The 27,914-nt window shown below is 41.1% G+C and overlaps 1 protein-coding gene and 1 long non-coding RNA gene across 2 annotated transcripts; one reads left to right on the plus strand and one right to left on the minus strand.

Annotated features, from left to right (window-relative positions):
- Positions 1–5,017: 5,017 nt before the first annotated feature.
- tmem240a (transmembrane protein 240a) lies at positions 5,018–23,467 on the plus strand (the record flags this gene model as incomplete). Its single annotated transcript, XM_083894480.1, has 4 exons — positions 5,018–5,074; positions 5,508–5,614; positions 12,845–13,053; positions 23,313–23,467. The coding sequence occupies 4 exons, from the start codon at positions 5,018–5,020 to the stop codon at positions 23,465–23,467; spliced, it is 528 nt and encodes a 175-aa protein (XP_083750606.1).
- On the minus strand, positions 23,296–27,594 carry LOC310931349. The gene is made up of 3 exons (XR_014592915.1): positions 27,500–27,594; positions 25,989–26,065; positions 23,296–23,469 (listed from the first exon to the last, which is right to left on the minus strand). It is a non-coding gene; the product is annotated as an uncharacterized lncRNA (long non-coding RNA).
- Between the last annotated feature and the right edge of the window lie 320 nt (positions 27,595–27,914).

Below are 27,914 nucleotides of genomic sequence, written 5' to 3' on the forward strand. Positions count from 1 at the left end.
TTCTTTGTAGTGTTTAGTAAGTTTTTGTCAGACCCAAGTGGCAACCGGTCGTGACCGGATTACCAATAAGAATCTCAATTACTGTCTTGAAACCCTACTGGACAATACCAGCTGTCAGTCACACTGGGACCCACTCATGTTGTCTGTTTTCCTCTAAACAGGAACACAATTTACACAACTGACATCATGTGCTATTGAGAAAAAGACTCTGAAGCTGGTGATTGAGACCATTTACACCTCAGGGAAAACTTTACTAACGTTATTAATCTAGTGAGGATTATTTCCCCATAGACTTCCATTCAAACATCTTTTTGCAATCAGTGTCGCTCCCTTATGTCGAATAATATATCCTGACTTCCTGGTTGTTTTCAGAAGGACAACATCTATTTTGATATGGTCCAACTACTGTATGGCTGACTACACCTTTCGTAAACTCCACATCAACCCAATGGTTGTACCCATGTTTGTAATGTAACTGCAGCTATACTTGGTATTGCTCTGGCCTTTTTATTTTATTTCTACAGTTAAACATTTACATTAACACCATTCTACCCCCTGAGGATTTTTCAATTAGAGCCTGCTACACTGGTGCCTTACTTAGATGTGTTAGTTCACTGTGGGAAGTCGAAAAGACTAGCAGATGTTCTTGAATTACACTCTCAAAGATCAAGAATAAAGAATATGAGTGGCTATTGAGTGAATAAGACTGTTTCCTTTTCTGTGTTTGGCATGGCATGCATATTCTTTGTACAGAGGTATGCATTTTATGTTAGCAGTCAGATGTGTGGTCACTGTCCGTGGTTCTGAACTGCTGTAAATTTATTCAGTTTATTTAAATTGTTTACTGAGACTGATTAGTTTGGCTTCCCTCAGTATGTATCGTGGTCAAGATTTCCCTTGACATTTCTCCTCATGTTCACATTTAACAAGATTCTATATGTCAGCTATAATATATTCAACCTCTCACATTCACATTTCATCATTTATTTTTCCACAATACAAAGAAAGAATCCCCAGACATCTGTGGCAAATAGATCATATCAAGGAAGAGCTTGAGTCTCTGAGTTTGCAAAATTTGGAGGGAAAAGTATGTTACACCAATGTGGGATTTCAGAAAAATATCTGCTTATTTAAAGGAACAAGTCACAGGGGATATGTTCCAAAAAAAGTATAAAATCTATATTTGAGCCTCTCTTTGGCATACATCATGCAGGATAATGGTGCAGAATCAGAACCTGAAGTACTGCAATGTCTGGAAGAGAAATATAAAGCCAGGCAGCATGAGTGTGTGTATGTGGGCGGGACCTGTTACAGTAATACAGTCACATCATGTCTTCCTTATGAAGACAAAAAGCACAACTGCCTACAATGGGGATTCAAATCCATGACAAAGGTGTGTTTTAGGGCTTGTTAGGTTAGAACTGATTGACTAATATAAGTCAATATATATATATATATATATTTATATATATATATAATATATATTGACTAAGATTGTGTGTATGTATTCTCGTTTACGTTACCTCTATAGGACATTTCCAAGTGTAAACACAAACGTTTTAGCACCAGTCGTCCCGATTAGCACCAAAGCTCTGTCCTCATGAGGCAGGACCTTATTTCTGAGGTTGCGGTTTAACCTTTAGGAATACACTCTTAGAAATATATAGTGTTCTTCTACAAGGGCTGAGGTTCTACCTGGCACCAATTGCTTTTTCAAGGGTTCTTGGTCACACTAATGGTTCCATTTTGACCCAGAGAACCCTTTAAAACCCCTTTCCTGAATAAAGAGTTTTGAAAGGGTTCTTGGTGTAACCCTCCAAAAGGTTCCAGGTGGAAACTTTTTATCACCTGGAGCCAAAAAGGGTTCTCCGACAAGCCGAAGAACCTTATATGGTTCTACTTAGCGCTTTTCTTTTTAAGAGTGTAGGTTTAGGCATTAAAGGTCCAGTGTGCAGCATTTAGTAAGGTTCATAGGCAGAATATGAATATACTATCAATAAGTATGTCTGTACAAGTGTATATTCACACTAAAATAAAAATGTTTTTGGTTTTCATAGCCTTAGAATAAGCTTCTTATACAGTATGTACTTTAGGCAAGGGCCTTTGCTTTGTGGAGGCCGCCATGTTGTGCCATCAAGTTTCTGCAACAGCCCAAATGGACAAATCCAATCAAATTGTATTTATATAGCCCACAATTACAAAACTCTGTTTGTCTCACAGGCTTCACAGGGTTGGTAACATCCTCTGTCCTTAGACCTTCGACCAGGGTAAGAAAAAACTATCTGGAAAAAACCCTTATAACAGGGAAAAATAAAGCGGTAGAAACCTTAGGGAGAACCACAGGTGAGGGATCCACTCCCTGGACAGACGGTTCAGTAGATGTTACCAAAAACATCCATCCATTATCTACCACGTTATTCTCCACCAGGGGAGATTGTGGGGGGTGCTGTGCCTATCTCAGCTATCTATCTATCTCGGACAGTTCCGGTCCATCTCATCGAGAAAACCCACACACACAGGGAGAACATGCAAACTCCTTGCAGAAAGCCCTTGTTCCGAAGTTGTTCCAAGCAGGGCTCGAAACCCGGTCTTCTTGCTGCAAAGGCCAGAGTGCTAACCACTACACCAACCGTGGATCCTACCCGAAACATACAATACACAATTACAAAAGATAAGGAGTAAAAAGTCTTTAAATGCCAGAATCCATCTGGATCACTGGGTTTGCCACAGCCTGTAGCGAAGGCTGTTGTGGCCAGAGACTTGGGGATGACAGAGGCCTCATTTCCGTCCTGGCCTCATTCTGTTTGCTGGTGGCAGCAGAAAGTAGTAGTAGTCTCGACAAATGAAAATGCATTTCATGTTTTGAAATGGATGCTTACGACACAAATGAAGAAGAACTGAATTGTTTCAGGTATACAAAGCCACGAGATAGAGCCCTGATTTTCTTGGAAAAGGGGGGGGTGAGCAGCAGAGTCATCCGTTTGTTACAATCTGCAGTGTCACATTGGTGTCACTAATTATTACACTGTTCAATGTTAAGGTAAGTGATGAGGCTTAATTTATAGTGTGTACAAATGAATTAAAGTTGATACAGGGTCCTGGCTAGAAGTTATTTTCAAACTCAAACGTCATTCCACACATGCAAACTGAAGCTGCAATTTCTCACCAGGAAAATGTCTATTTCCTTGTATTATTTCAGTTGTACATGTGTGGGTAATAGCAGATTTCCTCACATAGCCTCATGTTTCCATGGTTACCGTTCCTCTTCGCTGTGTCTTTTGACCAAAACAAGAGAGCCCTCGCAAACTTGGGTATGGAAAGTGTTGTGTTGCAGGGAGCAGGCGCAGTCGGCGCGTACGGTCTGCACACAATCAAACTGTATGTGTGCACACTTTTGCCTGCATAGGGCCTGTGTGTCAATAGACGCCTGACAACAAGGAGAAAGAGACTGAAGAGAAGAGGAAGAATATGACGGACTGGGTGTAGGAGTTTTCTAATTCCAGAAGATGGCACTAATGCAATATCATGGATGAAAGCTGTCGTGGAAACTCCATAGAAGAAGAAGACATTTACATCAGGCAGAGTTGTGGACCTTAGTGGACCTCTTTGAACACAAATATGACCCCAGCCTTAGGGTTAGTGGACAGGGGACACATTGTGTCCATTTACAAAAATAGGTGTGAGTAGTTTTTCTGGAATAAACACTGACCTTCGTTTTCATGGAGACCAAAACCTGGTCATAATGCTTCAGAGCCTTATTTCTGAGGAACTGGTTACGTTCAGGGAATTACTATTAAGTTAGGGTTAGGCATTAACTGGTTATGATTATGGGTGGGCATAAGGCTTTGTTAGGCTGGAAGTCAATGCAGTGTCCTTACAAAGTAGAGTAGCTGCCTGTGTGTGTGTGTGTGTGTGTGTGTGTGTGTGTGTGTGTGTGTGTGTGTGTGTGTGTGTGTGTGTGTGTGTGTGTGCGCGCGTGCGTGCGTGTGGTGATGGGGGGTTAAAAAGGGGTTAAGCCTCTAAAAAAAAGGTTGAATCATCATGAAGAATGTGATTCTTGAAGCCTGGTCCAGTAGATCTGTAGGTATCCACTATAAATAATGAGCCAGTAGGCCAGTTCTCTACACACACACACACACACACACACACACACACACACACACACACACACACACACACACACACACACACACACACACACACACACACACACACACACACACACACACTATCTCTATGACACACGCGCACGCGCACACACGCGCACTTGTATCAGGGGTGGGAGTGGATGCTCGTGGAAGTCAGGATGGGATAATCCTGCGTGTCTGGCTGCGGGCGTTGATGCAGCTGCCGTTGCTGGATCCTGACTGGACTCGGTGCGTTGGGTGGGTCTAGTTCCTGACCGGAGCGGCTGTGTCTCTGGACCTCATGTCTATGGTATCAAGTGGAAGAAAGACGAGGGCGATGGTCGTGAGTGGAGTTGGTGCAGTTTTCTGAAAACGTCCAGGCGAAAAGACATCGACCGTTTTCGCCGATGGAGAACAGAATCGGCCGGTGGTGATAAAAGCGCAGCGCCGGTGTGGAATAACTTGGAGCAGCAGAGACGAGGACACGGAGGATTAAGAAAGGAGCACGTTTCTTGTTTTAATCATGGTTTTCTAAACCGGGATAGAAGCTGAAACGCGTCTGGAAAGAAGGGATCACTTTTGCATCGGTAATTAGAGGAGAGGACAGCCTCCTTGGAGCGAGCGGCAGCCGCATCCGACAAACGGCGGGGTGGGTGGGGGGGACACTTGGATGGAGAGGGCGCAGTGATCGGGCTGAGAGAGAGCCGCTTGCCGGGTGTAGGAGGGCAGTGAGACCGGGCACGGGGAGCCAGGAGCGGCGAGGCAGCGGCTCCATGAGCGGCTCCTGCCGGGACAGAGCGCCCAGAGCCCAGCCGGAGCGTCTGCACAGCCGCGGGTAAAAAAAAAAAAAGCCCCGGGGCCACAGGACGGCGGCCAGTTTGGAAGTTTTGATGCATATGATCACAACCACCATGATTTTTATGATTCTTGGTGCTTCAGTTGTAATGGTAAGACACATTCACCTCCCTTATGCCACAACGTGTGGTTTTCCAATCCACTCTCACCCAGGCCAGTGTTTTTATCAGATTATTACAAACGTGCCATAAATGTGCAACATTTTGTGACTATAACCTCCTACCAGCAGCAGCAGGAGGCCTATCAGTGACATGTGGAAGTAGGTTAGTCCACCTATAATTACCTGCTGTCATAAATAAATAATATAATTCCGTTTTGAGGCAAAAGAGAGTCCCCCTCTTAGAATCGGGAGGATCCACCAAGGATATTTTCTGTCCTTTTTTTTTTACCCCCCCTTTTGATGACTCTCTGTTGTTATTTATCTTTATAATAATATAGTAATAAAAAAAAGACATTTGATTCGCTGTCTGTAGCCTATAGTCTGTTGCCTGACATGTCCCAGCTGACTGGCATGGTTCTTTGCAGGCGATAGCCTGTTTAATGGACATGAACGCACTACTGGATCGCTTTCACAACTACATCTTACCGCATCTACGAGGGGAGGACCGCGTCTGTCACTGCAACTGTGGGAGGTAAATGCCACCGTCCTCGCACAATTATTTGGGATAAACATGGTGATATGCGTGTGTGTGTGTGTGAGAGAGATTGATGTATGTGTGTGTGTGTGTGTGTTTTCCCTTTCACCCAGTCAGTTCTTAATTGCTGAAGAAGAGGCCTCGAAGATTTGTGGCGGTGTAGCCCCGCAAAGCCACCGCGGTGTCTGTGCGTTTTTTTTTTTTTTTTTTACATAGCAACTGGAGCTTTTCGGATTCGCTCCAACACACACGGTGTGACGATGACATGTTTGGTCGCATATGTGTGTGTTATTACACATGTATAAGCTCTATAGTGCGAGGGTTTGGGGGTTTTGCAGCATGTAGCCCGCATGCGAAGGTGTGTGTCGGAGCCATAAATAGGTAATGAACCATGAGAGAAATGATGAGGCTGTTCAAAAACAATGTGAGCATCAAGTGTGCCATGCACACGGAGACTCACACCTGTTTAAAGCACAGTTATGGACATGGATGTGTGTGTGTGATGCTGATGCTGCTGTGAGGTGGAGATGAGACTGGAGAAGAGCTGTACATGGCTGAGGGTATTTACTGGTGTATACACCTGCTGTTCTCTGACACTGTGAGAGCAGATTGGAAGTGAGAGAGGAAAAACAGCAGCATAGACACTCATTAATATATTCATTCTGATTTAATCTGCATTGTTATACACTGAGCAGCTACAGTTTAGCATGAAATACAGCAGGCAAATGTTGAGCTGAGACACAAAGGGCCTCTGCTATTTTAATTACAGTCTTTGTAGGGAAGGACAACACACAATAATATCTCACACCGCAATAAAAATCAGTCACAGCTATAGAGGCAGGCCGATTAATGAGCCGGTTATTGCCATTTTTAAAATAATCTTCATCTGTTGGTTATTATTTAATAGGCTGAACATTTCTGTTTTATATGTTTGCACATTTTGTTCCCAGAAACGTGATACATATTGTTCCTCAGTCACTATTTTTTAATGTAAAGTTTATTTGAGGAAGTTTTTTTTATGAATCAAAGTAGACATATTATACCCTATTTCACCAAGTTAAGCTACACTCTTAGAAATAAGGGTTCCAAAATTGTCCCTCTACAAGGGCTGAGGTACCCATTTGCTTCTGAAAAACCCTTTCCCGAAGAAAGGGTTTTTCAAGGGTAACACTAATGGTTCCAGTACACCACAGCAGTTCAATCACCCTGCCAAAACAGCCCAGTTCAGAACGCTCTTTTTTGAGTGCCTGTCTCTTTAAATGCAAATGAGACACAGGAAACTACGTCAGCGTCACTGAGGCTCCGACAGCTAACAGCAGTTAGAATTTGGAAAAGCGATCACTTGCCGACTCTAGCCGGCACGTTGCCGTCATGTATACAATGTATCAACTAGAAACGTGAATCCTCTGAGGCTGGAAGTTTGTGTAGAACTCTGTGCTGCACTGTGCAGCCAAGAATAGAACACGTCGCAGACTTTAGCTCTTCTGGATACTATTGCCCTCGCCTGCACACTCGCGTTTTTTAGGGACAAAGAGGAGCTCATTGTGATGTAGCAATGAGTGCTGAAGTAACACTGCGTTTTATCTCCTGAGGCGGAGCAAAAAACATCAGTGAGTCATCTTTTTTCACTCTATGCCTACTCATAGGGCCTCCAGAGTCCCAAATATAACATATATATATTGTAACTGTTATATTATAATAATATAATGTTATATTATATATACATATATATAATATAACATGGATAAACCAGCCAGACCTGGATTGTGTAGGCCACCGTAGTTCCAAGTGTCAGTGACTTTGTCTATAGTCTCACCAATAGATGTCACTAATTCTTACACACAGGCTATTTTCAGTTAGATGAGACAGATTATAACTGTTGTCCAACAAATGTTAAGCAATGTTGTTTATCATTCATTGTTATAAAGTGGTAATATTTTTAATTCAAATGACGGAAAAATATCATGCATGCCAACATACACGCCTAGTGATTTATTTGTGAGTGCCACAAGGGGGAGCCTGAATGAGATCATTGTGTTTCAATTCCAAATGTTCACTAAAATGGTTAACTAAAATATAGTGTTAAGATGTTTTTGTAACATTAGAACACTGTAATGTTTTTTGGCTATATAAGTAAAAGCATGTAAGTATTGTTTTGTATCATTTATAATTAGCTTCGTCTTTATCTGTATATTTAAGTATATATGGGTTTGGACAGTTGTCTCCCCTTGTTTACATTGAAGCATTTAAAAGAAAAAAAAAAAACTACAGTACATTATATATTTTACCCTTATCCCTAATATAATCATAAAATGGAATAATTTCGGTCAGAATAAAGGGACATTTTCATATCATAAAATAAATCTACTACTGATGACTGGATATGATTCTCGGTATCGATCTAATACGGCCAAACTCACTCGATGGGGTATTGTAAAAAGAATAAAAAATTAAATCCTGTACAGTACAAGGACATAAGTGAGAGAGTCTGCTTTATAACTGGTCATAACTAAGTGGTAAATGCATCAGCACAAAGGTCACATTAACAGCTACATTGTCCAGTATCCGTAGAAATTCAAGATTGCGATATCGGTATTATATCAGATACAGAAAAGTGGTATAGAGCCATGCCTCGTCTCTACGGCACCTGAGGGTAAAGCAACACAATTTAAAACGAGAGATCTTGTAACCAATAGATTTACCTCTATAATGTCCTCAGATATTGGATCGGGATTGGCCCTTGTCCTACAGACAGCCCATAGCTACAAAAGTGATTAGTGGTTAAGGAAAGCAAATGTCACTGGTCGTAATCGTGCAAACTGAGGAGATGCATATGAAACCAGCACAGCAGTCTGTAGTGTGAGTGCTGCAGTGAGGGGGTTGATGTAGCCTACTAGCAGTTCATTAGCAGCATTAACAGGCCAGTTCCTCTGTGTTTGTAAAGCCTGTAAATCCCAAAAGGTGCTGTGAGATGGGTTTTATAGTAAGGTGTGAGATAGTGTGAGAGTCAAAGTTTGGAAAAAGCCTTCTGCTCACTCCAAATCATGTTTGGAGACAGAGTTTATTTTGAGATCATGCACCACTGAGTCTTAAAGAGCCACGTTTGGGAATGCAAAATGTAGAATGTAAAGTGGTTTCAGGCTGATGATGGCGTCTTTGTCTATTTATCTGCAATGACAATAAAGCACATACATAAGCAGTACACACACACACCTGTGCTCCCTCTGTCAGTTTTCAGGTTACTATAAATGTAAAGTGAATCTCACTGACCTGGAAACTCTCCGTAAACAGCAGAAATGTGGGGCATGCGGTGAGTAAAGCAAAACTTGTGCATTTTGCATGGAAGTGTCATGGCGCCCACTGTGCTTGGGGACACAGCCAGTGTTGTTTTCTTTGACAGCCTCTACTGTCTGTGCTTTGATTTGGAGATCACTATAGTGGACACAGTGTGTTTTGGCAGATGAGCCATTATTTTGGTGTCATGCTGAATTGTCCTGAGTTGGGCTGGGCAATACTTAAAGTACAATATCATGATATTATTTCCTTTAAATAACAAAGGTGTGTGCTTTGTGTATAACAATTCATAACCACATTGACAGAAAAGTATGTTTTTTTATGGGGTCACATGGTGGTCTAGTGGTTAGCACTGTTGCCTTGCAGCAAAAAGTGGGTTTGCATGTCCTCCCTGTGTGTGCATGGGTTTTCCCAGGGGACCACATTCCAAAAACATGCAGAAGTTAACTGGACACTCTATACTGACCCCGTATGTGTGTGAGTGTGAGAGTGAATGGTTGTTTGTTTATATGTTTGCCCTGTGATGAACTGGTGACCTGTCCAGGGTGTGCCCCCCCCGCTTTTCGCCCTATGTCAGCTGGGATTGGCTCCAGTGGCCCTGCAACCCCCATATGAAGGATAAAGTGGTAGACAATGAATGAATGAATGGATGTTCTCATATGAGTGGACACCTGTGAGGTTGACAGCTGGTATCATCTAAGAAGAGCAGGGGATGTCTACAAAATTCTGGTCTCAAAACCTCAATGTGGCCAGTCTTCAGTTCAGACTCTGACGGAAGCACTTGTGACACAAAACCACATTTCGATCAATGTCACATTTGCAAAGTGTCTCCATAAAGACGTTCAAAACCACAATGAACTGCTTTCTTCAACTTTTCAAAAGAGTTCAAATATTGGTAGGACACAGGTGAACAGGACTTCTGTCAGTGTAAAGATAAACAGGCAGCCATAAATAATGATCCTTCATTTTATTTACTGGTTTATGTGCAAAAGCCCACCTCAGGGACAGAGACAGAGGTCCAGAGGAATGTTCTGTCTTATCTTTACTTATAGCTGAGCGTTATTTATTGTGAAGAAAAAAAAAAGGTTTTGCCGTTAATGGACGTCAGTGGCAGCCTGGCGCAGGTCAGTGAGGTTTAATAGTGGGTTTGATCCCCCATGTGACCATATCTCTTTAGTGAGATACTTAAGGTGCTAAACTGCGAGATCAGATTTATTATAACGTGTGTTTCCGCTTTGCACAACAGTGTCTCTTTCTAAAGCTGCATCATTCTATAGGAAAGAGATGTATTCTTTGTTCACAGCTGGCCATGATTTTATGACAAACAGGATATTACGCATATTTTCAGTGAGCTAATGACAGTAGCTCTCAGATGTTCTGTCAGTTAAGAGAAGCTAAGCAGGTGCGGAGTGACTTAAAAGTGCACACTCACAAAGCAGGGAGCGTCTTTAAAGGCTATCATGATGCCGCATTACAGAAATTAAATTTTGACCATGCATTGTTGTTTTTTTAAACCGTAGCCTTCAATTTTCAGGAGTGCAATACTAAACTGCTGGGGTACTCTTTCATGATGAAAACTTTAGATATTGGCTCTCAAAACCTGCGTTTGTCCAAAGCCTTCAGAGTAATATCCCAAAGTGTGTGAGTGCGCTGTTCGTTTGTGGTCAAAGCTTTTAGGTGGAGCAGGTAGAGTAGTACCAGCACAGCAAGACTTTTATTTATATACTGGATGCACTGGTTTTAGAGGGCGACCACTGGTGGTTTATGTATGGCCGATTGGTGATGCAGAACTTCCTAAATCAGGCCACGGAAATCAGGGGTGTAACGGAAGTGTAAAAAAAAAAGACCAAAATGCAGGTTGCAAGTCTTTAATAAAACAAACGAACAATAAAGCAAAATTAAAATATTCATATATTAATAATATTACAATATAATCCAGGGCTCATGACTGATGGACAATATACAATGCTATTTCTTTCTAGTTGTTATTATTTCATTATAACAATGAAATAATAACAACTAGAAAACACAATTGCTTAACTTCACTAAACATGCATTAAAGCTGCATTGCATAACTTCTACATTTAAACAACTCTTTGTACTCTCTTTCTCAGTGTAATGACATTAGCGGTGGTCTGAGTACAGTAGCCTGCACCTCTGATCGGATGTTGTCTCTGCACTGCATTGTACTTATATATTTTTGAATAAAAATAACATATAAATGTGATATTAGGTCATCAATAAAACTACACTACAATAAAGTTAAGAGATGTAGCAGCATTTATCTAATTTCTGATGACAAAAATGTGTACATTTAAATCATAGTAGCTAAAATAATAATTATCTGATGCTAAATGTATATATATATAGTTACAAGATATATGTATATATACACATATATATATTTATATATATAAATCATTCTAGGTTTTACAGTGGAGAAGAGTTAGTGCTGATATTTACAGTGTCACAGTGAACGAAAGTTGTAGTTTGTTGGACAGTAACTGCTGTAATGCTGTTGGTTTTTGACACTGCAGCTGTTCGTGGTGCACGAACTACTGCACACCAATCGTTTTTTGTGAATCTCTGAGCAATCATCAGGTGTCTTTAAATGAACATTACTTTAGTGACACATGGACGCATTCCTTCTGCTGTTCCTCTAACTTCTCATGTGAGGTCTGAACGCCTGGCTGTGTAGAAAACAATTAAAACTCACTTTACACAAAGTTCTTTCATATTTCTCCAATTTGAGAACAAATATAAAGAGAGCACGATCTTTAGTTTGACATGATAATTACATGTAATGATGATCACTCAAGTAAAGGCAACCCTAACCCTTGTGAAATGTAGTGTAAATGTGCAGCTCTTTCTGCTGATTCAAAAGCACAAAATCTTTGAATTGGGGAAAGTACTTTGAGTTTTAAGTACATTTTTCAAGCTGGGGGTGCACTCACCAGCCATTTTAGTGGGTGCACACATTCATCTGGTTATCTTTTACTAGGTAGTCACATTGAGATTAAAATCTCTTTTACAAGTGAGACCTAGATCTAGTGAGAGATCTGGAGAGAACCCCCACACAGACACAGAAAGGCCCTGGGTTGAACTGCCTGCAGATGATAAGGTGTCGGTAACTATTTATATGTGGTCTAACCTGGATTCAAACCAGTGACCTTCTTGCAACAATCCAAACAATCACAACACTGTGTGCCCAATCGAGTAAAAAGGACAAGAAAGGCGATTCAAGTGACTTTGAACATGGGTGTGGTTGATTGAGTATTTCACAACCTGATGATCTTCTGGGATTTTCAAGCACAAACCTTCTTTACGGTAAATAGAGAATGGTCCAAAAACGAAAGAAAATATCCAGTGTGTAGCAGCTCTCTGTGAGAACACGCCCTGCCAGAGGTCAGAGGAGAACGACCAGAGAGGTCAAACCACACCAGGTGCCACTCCTGCTTCTTTATTGGATGGCTTGTGTACCTAATAAAATGGCTGGTGAATGCAGGTGAATCCTAATACGTCTGCAGGGTGGAAGGGGGTTACTAAATGGTTTTGTGAGTAAGAAAATCATAGCAAGAATAGGTTACAGCTTTCACAGTTATCAGACACGTGTTCTCCACCAGCAGCATCACAATACCTAGAGCGTGTTTTACAACAATTCATAGAGCTTATGTTTCTTCTAAGAAATCTGTGAATTGTTATCCATTCATTCATTGTCTACTGTTTAACCTTCACATGAGGGTCATGGGTTGCTGGAGACAATCCCAATTGACATAGGGTGAAAGACCCGGGGTCACATCCTGGATAGATCGCAATATGAAGTGTTATTATATGTAATAATTGAATTTCATGTTGGACTATTAAAAAGATTCATACATTCCTACTGTTGTTGTAAATCTAACTCTCTCCTCACCTTCCCCTGTCTGTCAACAGACATCATGTCCACTATGTAATCCCATATGATGGGGACCATTCGTTGGTGGACTCATCAGAGAACTACTTTGTGAGTGACAGTGTGACCAAGCAGGAGATGGACTTGATGCTCGGGCTGCTGCTGGGCTTCTGTATTAGCTGGCTGCTGCTGTGGCTGGACGGAGTCCTACACTGTGCCGTCAGGGCCTGGAGGGCGAGCCGCTACTACGGTAAGCTGCTGATTCACAAACTCTTAACGTATCACAGACACACAAAAAAAAGACATTTTGAACATTTTGTATTTGTCGAGTGAAATAAAGCAAAGTATGTAATAGTAGGATTTATGATGGCACGTCTTATTAGCGAAATGCTTGAAACATAGAGAGTATAAACAGTATGTATCCACCATGCATCTGTTTCTGTGAAATCCTGCCAGATTTTACACAGCAGTTGGTGGAGCTCAAAATGACCTTCCCCACAATGCTTGGCCCAATTTTGGCTCTTCCCGCTGATTTTTTCCTCTTAATTTACTGTGACTTCCTGGGAAATCAGAGCCAAACCTTCCAACTGTTTGATGATTCAGATCCTAACGGCACAGGTGAAACTACACTCGACTTGGCTGTCTTCTCTTTCGGAAAGCCTAAATACCTTGCACCAATAATCTTCCTGATTTGATTTCAGAAAATATTTGCAGTCTTATGCTAATGTAATAGAACAGTCATTAGGTCCAATTACTATCTGAATATATTAAACTTAAAATGATCTCATAAGGCAACATAAAATCACATGTTATGAGTAATGAGTGCTGCAATTGTACTCAAAAGAAACATGCAAGACCTGCACTGGTCTCATTTAACCCCTTTATACAAGGGTTTTACTTATTTATAAGTAATTTGTTTCATTTGTTTTCTCCCATTTTGGTCTATTTTTTTAATTAATTCTGTGTACTTCTTGTGAGAAAATAAAACCAAGCCATCAAAATGGTAGAAATGTGCCTTTTTCTTTTATAAAACTTGATAAGCCGCTGTAGTGTGACCATTTCTCTTTGTTGCTATGACCTGACAGTGTTTCCAGTATTAGCCAGATTGTTTATGAAGATGAACAATGCGACTCTCCCCGCTGCCTGCGTGCTCTGCTGATGTGATTTGGATGTCGACTCTGCATTGTGGTGAATGTGAGGGCGTCCAGGTCCTGCTGATAAACCCACAGTCAAATAAACAAGTCATTCTCTGCTGTCAGTCGTGATGTTTAATGTTTTCGTATCTTCAAATTACAAAACAGAATAAAATCAGAGTCTCTTATCAGAGACAATAACACTTAAAAATATTTTTTTAGGAATAGACCGACCCAAAGTTGAACAAAAAATTATTTGGCCTTTGGGTTTAAAGGCAGCAGTGATGCAAATTAATGTAATAAAATTGTGATTAATTCTGCATGACCTAATTAAGTTGACCTGTATTTTCTTGAACTAGTGCAGTGCCCGTAGGAAGTATGTATTCCTATAGTGGGAGCTGAAGAAGATTTTAAAATGATGGTAACATGATAAGGAACATAATGACTAACATAATACAAACACTGTGCAACCTCATTAGGCACAACGCCTAATGAGGCTGACAGTTACAAAACAGCTAGCTACGCTAATGCTAATCGAACATTTAAAAAATTGTGTTGTGCCTTATGAGGTTACCCAGTGTTTGTATTATGTTAGCCCTACGCTAATGCTAATTGTAGCCTCGCTAGCTCACGTTTGGAAAAAGGTTTGCCAACTTAGTAGCAAAATAGTAGCATGCTAATGCAAATAATTATGTGCTCGCGTATTAGTGAATGGACACCAACTTCGTTGTTTCAGTATAACACCATGTTCTGCTGCTGATGAGGTGCTGCCTGTCTGGTGTAGCGTAGTGTTGTGTCGGTCATGAGTGATTCGTTCGGGGTCGTACCTATGTTCCCCGGGTCCTATGTTCCCCGTATTTCCAAAAAAGATCCTATGTTCCCCACTTTGTATGTGACAGGGGAACATAGGACCCTTTTTTGTGAATCACTCGCAAAGTCGTTCACCGACGACGCCACTCACTGGTGAATCTTCGGCAAACGACGCTAGCCAATGTGCACCGAGCGGGGAGGGAGTGACTAGTAAGAAGAACTGTGTCTGCCGTGCTGCTGTGATTCGTTCGTGCTCAGTCATGATTCGTGAACGAACTGAGACACAGAGAGCTGGAGAACTGTGGCTGAGGACATGAATCTCGTCCGCGCTGTCACTCACTCTATGACCCGCGGCGCGAACGTACTGCACTGAGTCACGTAGCAGGGCACTGGGCTCCTGCTAAGCAGTGAACGATTCGGTGAACGAATCTTTTGAACGAATCATTTTAATGAACAGATTCTAGTGGTTAACATTTGTTTTGTGGTTCTTTGGTTAACATTTTTGCTCACTTGCTACGGTTTCCAGTCGTCAATACAGTATTGAGTAAATTATTGTCCCATTCAGAGTGAAATAGACAAGCTGTGAATATTTTAGGTTATGCGTGGTTGACAGAAGATTCCACATGTGTTGATTTGCTGGTCCTGAAGATCATCCCATCACTTCTTCACCACCATCTCCTCCAAATATGGTTGATTTTCTGGTTTCAAACAACCTCCGTTCACAAAGCAATCGGTGATGTCAGGGCGGGTTTGTCCCTTCATAGAGCAAACCACCGTCTCCCATGGTGATGAGAGGACACATGGTGATTGTCCAAAGGGTTTTGAAAGGAATCTCAAGCAGCAGTCAAGGTCATGGGGGGGGGTTTGACAATTTTAAACTTCAAAATCAGCTCTAAAATTGCCGTGTAGCCTGTGAAGGCGGACTAGGATTGAAGTGATTAGGCCATTACTGCCAGAAAGTGTGATTAACCTCTGAGCACTGTTCTGAATTAACTGTACTAAGTTGATGGCCTTTTTTTTCTGTTGAGGTAACAAGCTCAGCACAGCAATCAAGTGTAGAACAGGTAAAAGCATGAATGCTCTTCTCCAGTGCAGCGAGAAAAAGAAATATCTCGTCTTTAGTTGAATAAATCATGATTACTTTCCAACAGATCACGGTCAATAAGAACTGTAAGCCAGAAAAAAACACAAACTCTATGGTTCACTCTGTCAACGGCCAAGCTAAGGCCAAGGAAAGTTATAGGAGGGGTGGATTTTTGTTTTTATTTTTGTTTTTTTCACACCAGAATCCACCAGAATGGTGATATTTCTGCCAACCTCAAAAGGTATTGGAAGTTCTGTTTTACAGCCTTTTCTGCAATCCAGTGTTTCGAAAAGACATTTGTGCTGTGTCATGTTTTGAGAGGTGCTGTTCATTTTGGCCCAGGATTTTATTTTATTTTATTACAGCACTATAGCTCAGTGAACAATGAGTAGGCAAAGCTAAAACACACTTTATTTCCTACTTGACCTTGACTTTAACTTCTTTAAACATTGTGCTGTACATGTGTACAAAACAGACTGACTTCTGAAGTGCATTGATTTTGGAAATATGACTCGTGAAATGTATCATTCAGTTTTGGTTTGAGGAGGAAAAGAAAATATCGATACCATCGAGTTGCAATACCTGAAGAATGGCAATGTTCAGAATTGAATCTGTCAAACGCAAATCGTCCCAGCCCCAGAAAATTACACCAATTAATTTGGGTGCAGTCACCACCGGTTGCCGAGCAACAGTACACAGTAATGACAAGACATCAGTCACGGCACTTGATAGAAAAATTAATTATCGAGCATTAGTGATGGTGCAAGGGGCATTTTTGAGCCTCTGGTGTTTTCCCTGTACTATCCACTTGCCGACTCTGACTCCATTTTCATTCAGCTTTGCAGAAAAAAAGTCACTCTTCCTAAAGAAATTATGTGTAATTATATCCTACAGATATGATGTGGTTATTATAGGCATATAAGTTTTGATCTGTGTGCTCTAGCACCACACTGAAGCCTGGGAGCCAGGATGAAGTGTTGACCCATTTACACACACAGCTAATGGATGTTGTGCCCATTTCTAAGTCAGAAGAAGTCTTAAACAGGATTAAGTTATAATATATGGCCTTATTATTATACAGCACACATTTTCGACTTGTCATGCTGTGAAAAGCTCAGGTGTTACTGTTAGGGTTCACCATGGATCTGCTCTACTGTGTCATAAGTGTGCGTGTGTTACCTCTTTAGGACCTTTTCCTGCATATACCCTGGAGATTATCCTTTAACGAAACATACATATGGCCCACATGCAGGAATTACGACTTATATTTCCTGCATGTGATCCATGTGTACGTTGTGTATAAGGACGGTAACCAGTGCCCCTCATGGTCGTATAAATCACAGCAATCCTGGATGTGTCGTCTTCCAGTAGCTTCACTGAGGTTTCCACCGGCGTTTTTCTGAGTGGTTAAAGCATTGTACTTTGTTGTGGTGAGACTTTTACACATGCTAATTTTACTGTTTAATTTGCTGTCTTTTTTTTTGCCATAAACCCTCAGTAACACAGCGTCACATTCAGGGGTTGAACAATAGAATCCATATTTACTTTTCAGTTACTGTCAGGACCTTTAGTCATGAGGTAGTCAAAACCTGGTCCTGATGAGGCAGAACCTAATTTATGAGGAACTGGTTAATGTCAAAATGTCATTGTGTAAAAACAGAAAAGCCAATTCTTTGACAGCTTTCACACCATTTCTGGTGTTTCCAAAAGTCCTGCTTATTATTAGGGTTCTCAGGTTGAAATTGGTGGACTCATATTAACCAGGCAGAATTGCTGTGCTGTATTTAGCCATGCTGCTTCAGTTGTAATGGCTAAGTTGGGAGAACGAGTTTAAATGGATTTCAAATGGTCTTTTGATATGGAAGAATTTTCTCATGAAAATGTTCTGACTTAAAAGTGTTGCATCAGACTGTAACTCAGTCAATTTTCTTTTTGAATTCGATGAAAGCGAAAGAAGCTGTGCAAAAAAAAATAATGCTTATTTGCTTGTATTGCTGTCGGAACTCATGTTGAGTTGTTTTTAGCTGACGCAGCTATTGATTAACGGATATCGATCCATTTTATTCGCCAAATTGAAATGGAGTGGAAACCACGCCCACCTGGTACAAATCAGCACTGTGCAGTTTGTAGATAAAGGTTCATTCAAAAAAAAAAAATTGATTGTCAGTCAAGGGCAGCGTGTTCATATACCCACACAGTCCTGAAGAGACTGGTGACCTCTGTGGTTCCACTCTCTCTCTGTCCACACTCAGCTCATGACATTCTCAGTCAGTGGTGGAGAACACTTGTTTAGTGGTATAATCTCTATGTGTGTTGTATGTTACATGTGCGCTTTCAGTCCGAAGTCAGTTGAGGTGATAATGGAAACTCAATTTTGAGCATAATGTGAATGGGAGTGTCCTCACTGTAAAGCAGGGGTGTCAAACTCATTTTCACTGAGGGCCACATCAGCATAATGGTGACCCTCAAAGGGCCAGATAACTGTCATACAGAATGTAACCAAATATAATGTAAAATAAAGGTAACTACTCCGTAACATATTACTAAATAGCTTTCTGTATTTATTACTTATTTAAGTTACAAATATGATGCATTATAGATGTAACCTGGTCCGTAATGGTGTTTCTTGACAAACTAACAGTTTTAAAAGTCTGTATCTGGTCAGGTGCAGACCTGCTCACACACCTTCAGCATGCACTGCTTCAAAAACGCACCCTCAGAAAAAGACTTTGAAGCACGGGTGATTTCTTCAGCCACAATAAAGCGAGCTTTCACTGCCACATCGTTTTTGGTTGTGGCTTTTGTGAACACATTCTGCTGCGATCACAGTCTCAATCTCAATTTCACTCGTCGCAATGATACACTGCGATCTGGTGGGAAACGTAGTTTATGGTCAACGCACGCCTTAAAGCAGCATAGACCTATTTTAACACAGAATTTTAAGATCAATTAATCACTCGCGTGCCACATAAAATGACATGGCGGGCCACATGTGGTCCCCGGGCCTTGGCTTTGACACATGTGCTGTAAAGTGACCACAGGCTGCATATTAAAATGGATGTAGCCCAGTGTTGATGTGTCTGACGACTAAATTATAGCCTGTTTTTCAGCAGACATTTTCCTGAGGAGTTTATGGTCTCAATTAATTTTCTAAAATATTGTCGCATTTAGAGTAAAACATATGATAAACCACTAATTATCAGGTATCAGTATCAGGACACTGATTTTTACAAATTGAGTGTGGCGGGCCTGACTGAGCTGTCAGTCAGGCCCGCCACACTCAATTTGTAAAAATTTTCAGTAACCCTTTATATCTTTATAATATTAATATATTTGTATAACTTATATTAAGGAACACATATTCAACATTAACTAGATGCTTACTAACATCATGTCATAGTAGAGGTGTTAATACGTGCTTAATAATTACTAATAAAGGGCGAGTATGCTACCTATTTGTTAGTAAGCACTTAGTTAATGGTGAATATGTTCCTTAATATAAAATGTTACCAAATTTTCCAGCCTTTTAATTTGATTTATATGTACAGCAAACATATTGGTTACAATGGTGGTATAGTGCGGTAATAAGGCAACAATATTACTGTAATGTTAGTTCCAAAATAATAACTTGTTAATAGAGAATATCTATTTTGTATTGTTATTACCTAGCCATTACTTGGTCATTACTATAGAAATAAAGTGATATTACCCTACTATTACTATTACAAAATGATTACCATTAACATTACTAACATATCATATCGGGTTTACCTATTTAAGTCAAATCTATTCTGAGTAACAGATAAAAGATAGTTTGTTTGAATATATGTATTTGTTAAATACATATAATATGAAATACAGCTCACATGAGCTGAGTATGACCTGGATTAGCGTTTCACTGACTTCTCGTCTCTGCTGGATTTCATTTTTGAAAGGAAAACTGAATATAAGCATTTCTTAAAAAGAAAAAACAGCATTTGGCAAGAGCTCAGAGTTGATATTGCGTGCTCTCAGCCTGTATTATGGAGTTGGCCTGGATCCTCAGTTTTAACAATAATGATAAAGTAGGTGATGGGTGACCTGGATTCTTGGACCGCCTAGGAAAAGCTCCTCAGGCAAGGATGTGAAAGCATCAAGCAACAATCAGAGGATGATGATTATTGGTTTGAAGCTTTTGACAGTGCTCTCATATATGTTATTAAGGAGAGGAGATGTGATGTAGTCTCATCCCCCCCGTGTTTTTAAATGCTGCAACAGCAAACTGCGTGTTTGAATTTTCACAAGCTTTGATAGTTGCAGGATTCTGCTTTGCACTGAGGTGTGGAAGATTTTGCAGCAGCTGACTGCGAGACAAGGCTCTTTTCTCCAGTGCAGTGTACAACAGTGTGAAATACATCATTATTAGAAAAAAAGGGGGGAGGGGCATCTATATTCATTAACAGCAGCTATAGACTGGAGGATATAGGCTTATTCTATTGTACTGCAAGGGAATATCCCCTCTGTGAGTGTGTGCTGTGACGCTGATGCTAGGTCACAATCGTTTAGCCTCCCTGAGATGAGGAGTGAAGGTGAGGCTGACGGTGTGTGTGTGTGTGTGTGTGTGTGTGTGTGTGTGTGTGTGTGTGTGTGTGTGTGTGTGTGTGTGTGTGTGTGTGTGTGTGTGTGTGTGTGTGTGTGTGTGTGTGTGGGTATTGGGGGTGCAGGATGGAGATGCTGTCATATCCCCACCCCCCACTTACACACACATTCACTCTACTCGTGCTATAAATAGAATGAGAGAGTGAGAGAGAGAGAGTGAGAACACACACACACACTACATTGAGATTCCCATTGCTTGTGTTCTACTCCTAATTTCATCTCCATCGCTCCCTCCCTCACTTTATTGAATCTACTCTTGGTCATTTCCTTCACAACGCTTCCTGCTGCAACTCCTCCGAAAGATTATGACATAGCATTCAGCATTAACCCCTTCCTCTATCGTCTTCTCCTCCTCCACAGCTGTGTCTTCGTCTCCCCGTTTCCTCCCCGCATTATCATTTTCCCCCGACTCCATCGCCATCCTTTTATTCAAATGAGAAAAAAAACCTGTCTCCATTGCCCCTTTTCCTTTGGATACCCTTCAGAGCAGTCCTTGTGGACAGCGTACTCACTCACAGCTATAAATAACTCTCGTTTTCCTTCCCTCTCTCCTCACCCTTCACCCCCTCCTCCCTATCTCCACCACCATCACTAGCACCACCACCTCCACTCGCTCATCCTTTAGCAGAGCCATTTGCTGCTGTGTTTTGCTGTCTGGGGCTCTCCCCTCCTTCCTTCTCGCTCTGCTGTCTCTGTGGACCTCGCTTCGCCTCGCCGCCTCCAGTTTATAACCTCGACAAGCCTGACTGTCTGCTCTGCTGTTCCCCTCCTCACGTTATAAACCACACATTCATGAAATTCATTTCCAGACATTCCCTGACTTCACAGCAGGTCCGCCCTTTTATTGTACAGCCTGTGTATCCTGTATGTGGCTGCCCCTTAGACCTATAAAAAAAAACAAAAAAAAACATTTTATTCTTTTGGTTTCTTCCTTGAGACAACCAGGAATTAAGATGAATAGCCACAAGTGGCTACTGGCTCCACTGCCTGCAAAAAGAACTCAATTTGGATGGAAGGCTACAGGAAAATGAATCTACTTCCTATCTGATTTATAACATCAGTAACCATTTCCCTAAGGAATCAATGATCTCAGTCGCTAAATTGGGGTCTTACAGGAAATTAGATCATAAAGCACGGCCCATATAAGAGGACACCTGTGTGATTGACAGCTAGTATTGACCAATGGGGGCCTGGTCTGTTTGCAAAATCTCATACTTCAAAACAGGTGTGGGTCATAACCAAAATAATAATAATAATTGTTGAGAAGTAAAAGGAACAGTCACATGGGCAACAACCAAGCATGTGTTAGGTGGTGGTGGTGGTGGTGGGGCACCATTTCCTCATCCAAAACTTCAATGTCCCAAGCTTTTATTTGCTGTCTGTCACTGTCCTTGCTGTAAAAAGTCAATTCCTACTCCACAGAAAAGGTGCAACAGCTATGATAAACCTGGTGTATAAAAGAAACAGATATTAAACATCAGCTTTTCCAGACTGTTGCCTGTAAGCAACTCATAACTGTTTCTCGATCTCATTAGTTTTGTTTTTGTTTTTGTTTACCTGGCCTATTTTGAAAATAATACATACTATATAATAACCATTCTGCAGTTACTGATAAATTGAACTGTTCACACACAGTCATAGTATAGTATAATCAGTGTATGCGGGGTAGAAAAGCAACAATATGTGGGATGTGAAATATGTGAAATGGAGCATGACAATAAAAACAATGCATCGTGTCCAGGGATTGACAACGTCTATATCGGCATAGCCCGTAATTATTCATATATAATCCAGAGGAAACAGTAACAAGGAGGTGTTTCTGTCAGACATAAAATAAAATTACATTGGGTAATATTTTCACAAACCCACTGACAAACATAAATTGACCAAATTGATTATGCAAAAAAAGAATTGACAAAATATAAACATGACATTTTCATTAGACAGTAACAACATTCTCATGTATATTTATGAGTGTTAAAGTACGGAAGGGGAAATAGTCAATATTTTTGATATATTGTGATTGTTTGAAATTCTGCTTCCTGTCAGTTAAGTCAACTGTGTGACTCTTACTGACTGTGAAATACTGGCATGTGTTCTATCACTAAGATATTTTTATTTATTTATGTTTTCTCATGTGATTTAAACCACATATTTGATTGATAAAACATGAACTTATTTCCATGTTTTTTCACTTCTCAAGAGGGCAACTTGTTCTTTTAACACTTGTTTGTGTGGGAAATTATTCATTTAATAACATGAAAGCTTCTGATATGAATCAAAACATCAGCCCTGACACTGTTATGCCACTGTAGTCTTTGTATCGGTACTAAATGGAAAGCACTTTAACAACAGGTTTGACATTTTGCTGTCTATTTTTCTCTTATAGCGTACGTACTACAACTTTATCTAACTGTTAATTTTCCGTGGATGTAAAAGTAGAAAGGTCTGAGACAGACACACAACTACTGTATGTCACCATATTGAATTTCTCACCCAGAAGTAGAGGAAGTGACAGCGGCTGTAACAAAGTGATGTGTTTTAACTCTTTGACACAGTATTTTTCTATGGTGAGGATGCTGACACTATGAGAAACAAACATGACTTTTATAAAACTAAAAGATGCTTAATTTGTCTATCGTGGGCTGTGAAAACATGGCGGTCCAAAATGGCAGCCTCTATAGAGCCGATCCACCTCCTGATGTAAATATAAAAGGCTCATTCTGGGGTGATGAAAAACAACAATTCTAATACTCTGAGCCTTTAATGTAGCATCAGAGTAAATCATATACAGTACATGTAAAACCTGTAACACCTGTGCTGCCTCTCATCTCTTTCCTCCAGATACCCCGTCCTGGTCATGGTTGCCGCAGTTCTGCAACCTCCGGGACCTTCGTCGTCGAGCCCAGCTCCGACAAATGGAGGACTCCAGCGGCAACATGGTCCACATCAAACAGAAGCTCTACCACAATGGCCACCCCAGTCCCCGTCACCTCTGACTCTAAAAAACAAACAAACAAACAACAAAATCAACAACAAGAAAAAAATCTCAGTCCCCCTCTCTAAAACACACTCTCCTTTTCCCCTCACGTATCTTTCCAAACAGCTCGTTGGCCAGCGATTGCCTCAGAGACCCTGGAAACTGCCCTCCACTCGTCATAACGCGGCCCACTTAAACTTCCGTGACAGGGCTTTATTATGACTAAAACCCGGCACCTGTCAGCACAGGTATAAAAAAAAGAAAAAATCCCAAAACGGAGCGAGATGACGATTATTTGTTGCCAATGAAATCTTGTCTTATGTCCATGTCCACCATTGTGGGAGAAAGAAGGAAAAAAAAACATTTTTAAGGGTGTTTTTTCTGTATAGGGACATTTTCTGTGTTCATTGTTAAACTTGGCATGCTCTTTTAGAACAGGGTAAGATGTGGGCAGTGTATGGAATGGGGTGGCAAGATGGGTGTCTTGATGTTTTTTTTCTCTGATGGGTGGGAGAGGGACTTTGTTGGTGTGGGGAGGGGGGAATGAAACTGTTGGGTGGGTGGGTTTTTGTGATAGTTAGATTGCTGCTTCTGTAAATAGTTATAAATATGGGCAAATGGGATTTGACTGTCTTTAAGAGGTGGGGTGTGTTGTCGTGGTGATGGTTGGGGTGGGGGCGGGGGGGTTGGTGTGAGTTGGTTATTGATAGAAAAGCAGTGGAAGGAGTGTGTGGGTAAAGATTACGGGAATGTGACAGAGGGACGAGTCTGTTTGGAAACCTGGATGTGAAACCATGTGATTTCTGCTAAAACACAGATTAACTAGCTTTGTTACTTAGTGAATTAACTGAATGTATTATTTTTTTTTCTGTAAATATGTGAGGGGGAGGGGAGCGTGTACAGTTGCGGTCTGGGTTCTCTTCGCTGCTTCATCATGCTATCACAGACATGAGAGTGAACAAATGAATGCCAGCCAAGATGAGTCAACAGGTACACACACACACACACACACACACACACACACACAGACACACACACCTAACACACACAGAGAGAGATCCCTCTTCATCTTCCCCGCACTGAGCTCAGCAGCACAGTTCAATTTTCTTTATCCAATTCCCTCTCACTTATCAGGAGCAACCAGCCTATCAGCAGAGGGAACCCTCACCCGGCCCCCCCTCGCCTTCTCTGTCCAGACATTGCTGTTGTGAGGATGAAATGTCTGTTTTATTAAAAGTGCCATTGAAGCACAACAGTGACCTCTGATGTTTGATTGTGTCATTCCAATCATATGAGCCAAGATTAGAAGACAATATGTTCTCATAGTCAACAACAGACTTAGATTATACAGCGAACTCCGCCCGACAACTCTGTTTATTATGAATTCATATAGAAATTTCACAATGGCTCACAATGTCATGTGTTTCAGTGGCAGCAAGGACATTTAAATTAATATTATCTTCTTGGGTGGACTTTTTCTTTAAATTGATATTCATTTAAAAAAAAAAAAAACGTATTTTCATTATTGATTATCCAAACATGCATAGCAATTTTCTAGAGCCTGAGTTTAAAGGGTTGGCGAAAAAAAAGAAAATCCTCATCTTTGAGAGATCCAGTGACTGTGATGAAATATTTTTGTTTACCAAGTGGTGTGTGAAAGAAAATGATAGATACCTCACAATTTTTGAAAAGAAAGAGAGACAGCCTTCATTTGGAACAGGAAAATTAGATAAACAGTCCAACAACTGTACATCAGTAACAACTATACAGCTTCTTGTATGAGAGGTGAAATGTCAAATCCAAATTCCTAAGCATATAATACAAGACATTTTCCATGTCACATTTATAAATCGGCAGAGGTTAACATTCTGATGACACTGAAAAATGAACATTCATTTTAAAATCTGTTGTTGTGCATTTAAAAGGGAAATTTATGCATAAGAAGGTAACAAAGTGACAAAAGGAAAAAGAAAAATCCACTCCAGTACAGAAGAAAAATGGTTTAAGGTTAAAAAACACACAAGGATGAAGCAAGCAGCAAGAAAGTAAATAAAAAAAACAGAGCAGACAAACTGACTGGACAGACTAGGGAGCACAAACACTAAATACAGGAGGGAGGCAGGGATAATTGAACACAGGTGAAAGACATCAGGGCAGCCAGACAAATTACCACTAGGGGAAACCAGACAATGACAGGGAATAAAACAAGACAAGGCAGACACTATGGGAGCAAACTGCAAACTAAAACAGGAACCATGAAAATCCAGTGAAATAAACAAAGAAAACCAGGGACACAGTGCAGAGCAACTGAAGACCACTGACAATACATTAGAAAGTCCACTCAAACAAATTTACCTCAGGAAAGTTCCAAATTCATTACATTATTCAGCACAGTCCAAGAGCCACCTGGGTGGATCGCATGCTACAGACGGAGGCAACAGCAACATTGCGTGAATAAAGCGAGACAGCTGCAAATTCCCATTCCCATGCGTGATGAATAAAGGATAATCTTATATTACATTTCTAATTATATTATTGACCTCTTTGCCACGACCCGTGGGGGGTGGGGGGGTGGTTGAGCTGCCTTGGCGGAGGTATGCACTCTCCGGGTGCTTTTCTGTGAAAACACAAAGTGCCCATGAAAAGTTTCAGAAGTGAATTCTGCTGCTCGAAACACCGGTTTTTCAGCAGTTTGACTGGATACACACTGCACTGCTGCTGTATACACAAAAACGCTCCCTCAGGTCAGGTCTGTCTTGTTTGATAGAGCCTTTTTTTCAGCTCATGGAAGCAGCAAACACACAAGATATATTCTGCTTCTTCTACTTCTTTAGGCTTCTCATTTTAGCGGTCACCGTGGCAGATCATTTGCCTCCATCTTGCCCTCTATTTTGTCCTCTTCTCTTACACCGCCTGTCCTCATGTCCTACTTCACAACATCCATGAACCTTCTCTTCTGCACGGCAGCTTTATCTTTAACAGCCTTTGTCCAATATAATCACTGTCTCTCCTCTGCATGTGACCAAACCATCTCAATCTTGACTCTCTTATTTTATCTCCAAACCGTTCAATTTGAGCTGCTCATTTCTTGTCCTGTCCATCCTGGTCACTCCCAACGAAAAATGTCAGAAACATCATATATGACACTTTCAGCTCTGCATCCTGTCTCCAAGCCATAAATCATAGCAGGTCTCACTTCCGTCTTCCGTAGATCTTCCTTTTCACTTTTGCTGCTGTGCTCCTGTAACACATTACCCCTGACACTTTCACCCACTCCACCCTGCGTTGGATGATTGACCCCAGGTGTTTAAACCTGTCATTCACACACAGGTATTCTGTTTTGCTCCTACTAACCTTCATTCCTCCTCTCTCCAGTGCAGACCTTCACCTCTCCAGGATCTCTTCCACCTGTCACTATCATCTGTAAACAACATAGTAGCATAGTCCACAGAGACCCCTGCCTGACCTCATCTGTCAACCTGTACATCACCATTGTAAACAAGAAGGGGCTCAGAGCTGATCCCTGATGTAATCCCACCTTCACCTTGAACCCATTCGCCACTCCAGCTGCACACCTCACCGCTGTATCACTGCCCTCGTACATGTGTTGCACCACCCTCACATACTTCTCTGCCACTCCCGACTTCCTCATACTGTACCACAGTTCCTCGTTTGGCACACAGTCGTAAGCTTTCTCTACAGTGCACCTCCTTCTGGCCTTCTCTATATTTCTTCATCAGCACTCTCGAAGCAAAAATCACATCTGTGCTACTGTTTCTTGGCATGAATCCATACTGCTGCTCACTTCAATAACTCTTTCCCATATTTTTATTGTGTGGCTGATCAACTTTACACCTCTGTAATTACTACAGTTCTGCACATCACAAATGATGATATATTGCTTACATTTATGATGACCAAACAGCGGCAGAATAATAACGTCAACAACAACAACAAAATCCCCAAAGGTTACGCACTGCAGCTTTAAGCGAAAACTGTAAAAGAGCATTTGACTACACTGGGTTTATGGTAATGATGTACATGAACTCACAGTGATAAATACACCCCATCAGTGCAGTCTTTAGTCGTGTAGCAGGACAGTTTCTTATTCACAAGCTCCAGCATGAACCCCGAGGTGAGAAAACGAGACAACTTGGAGCTGGCCCGTGACCTTTTCAGTCACAATGATGACCTTTTCAAGCTCAGCCATGCACAGTGAATAATGTAAGACAGCTTGTTACCCTGCTCCCTAGTGTGGTAGAGGAAGGTATTAAAGGTAGCTCTGAGGTCCTCACAGAGTCTCTCCTGCAATGTAAAACGCATGACTCATGGATATAATATGGGGTGAACACTCATCCCCCATGGCAGTGGTACTGCAGCTGAACTCCCTGTTGCTCACTTTGCGTGGAAACACAGCAGCGTCATCTACAAACAGAGAGATGGTGCACAGAATCAGAGAATATCAA

Source organism: Microchirus variegatus (genome assembly GCF_963457635.1).
Source record: "Microchirus variegatus genome assembly, chromosome: 9".
Classification (NCBI taxonomy): Eukaryota; Metazoa; Chordata; class Actinopteri; order Pleuronectiformes; family Soleidae; genus Microchirus; species Microchirus variegatus.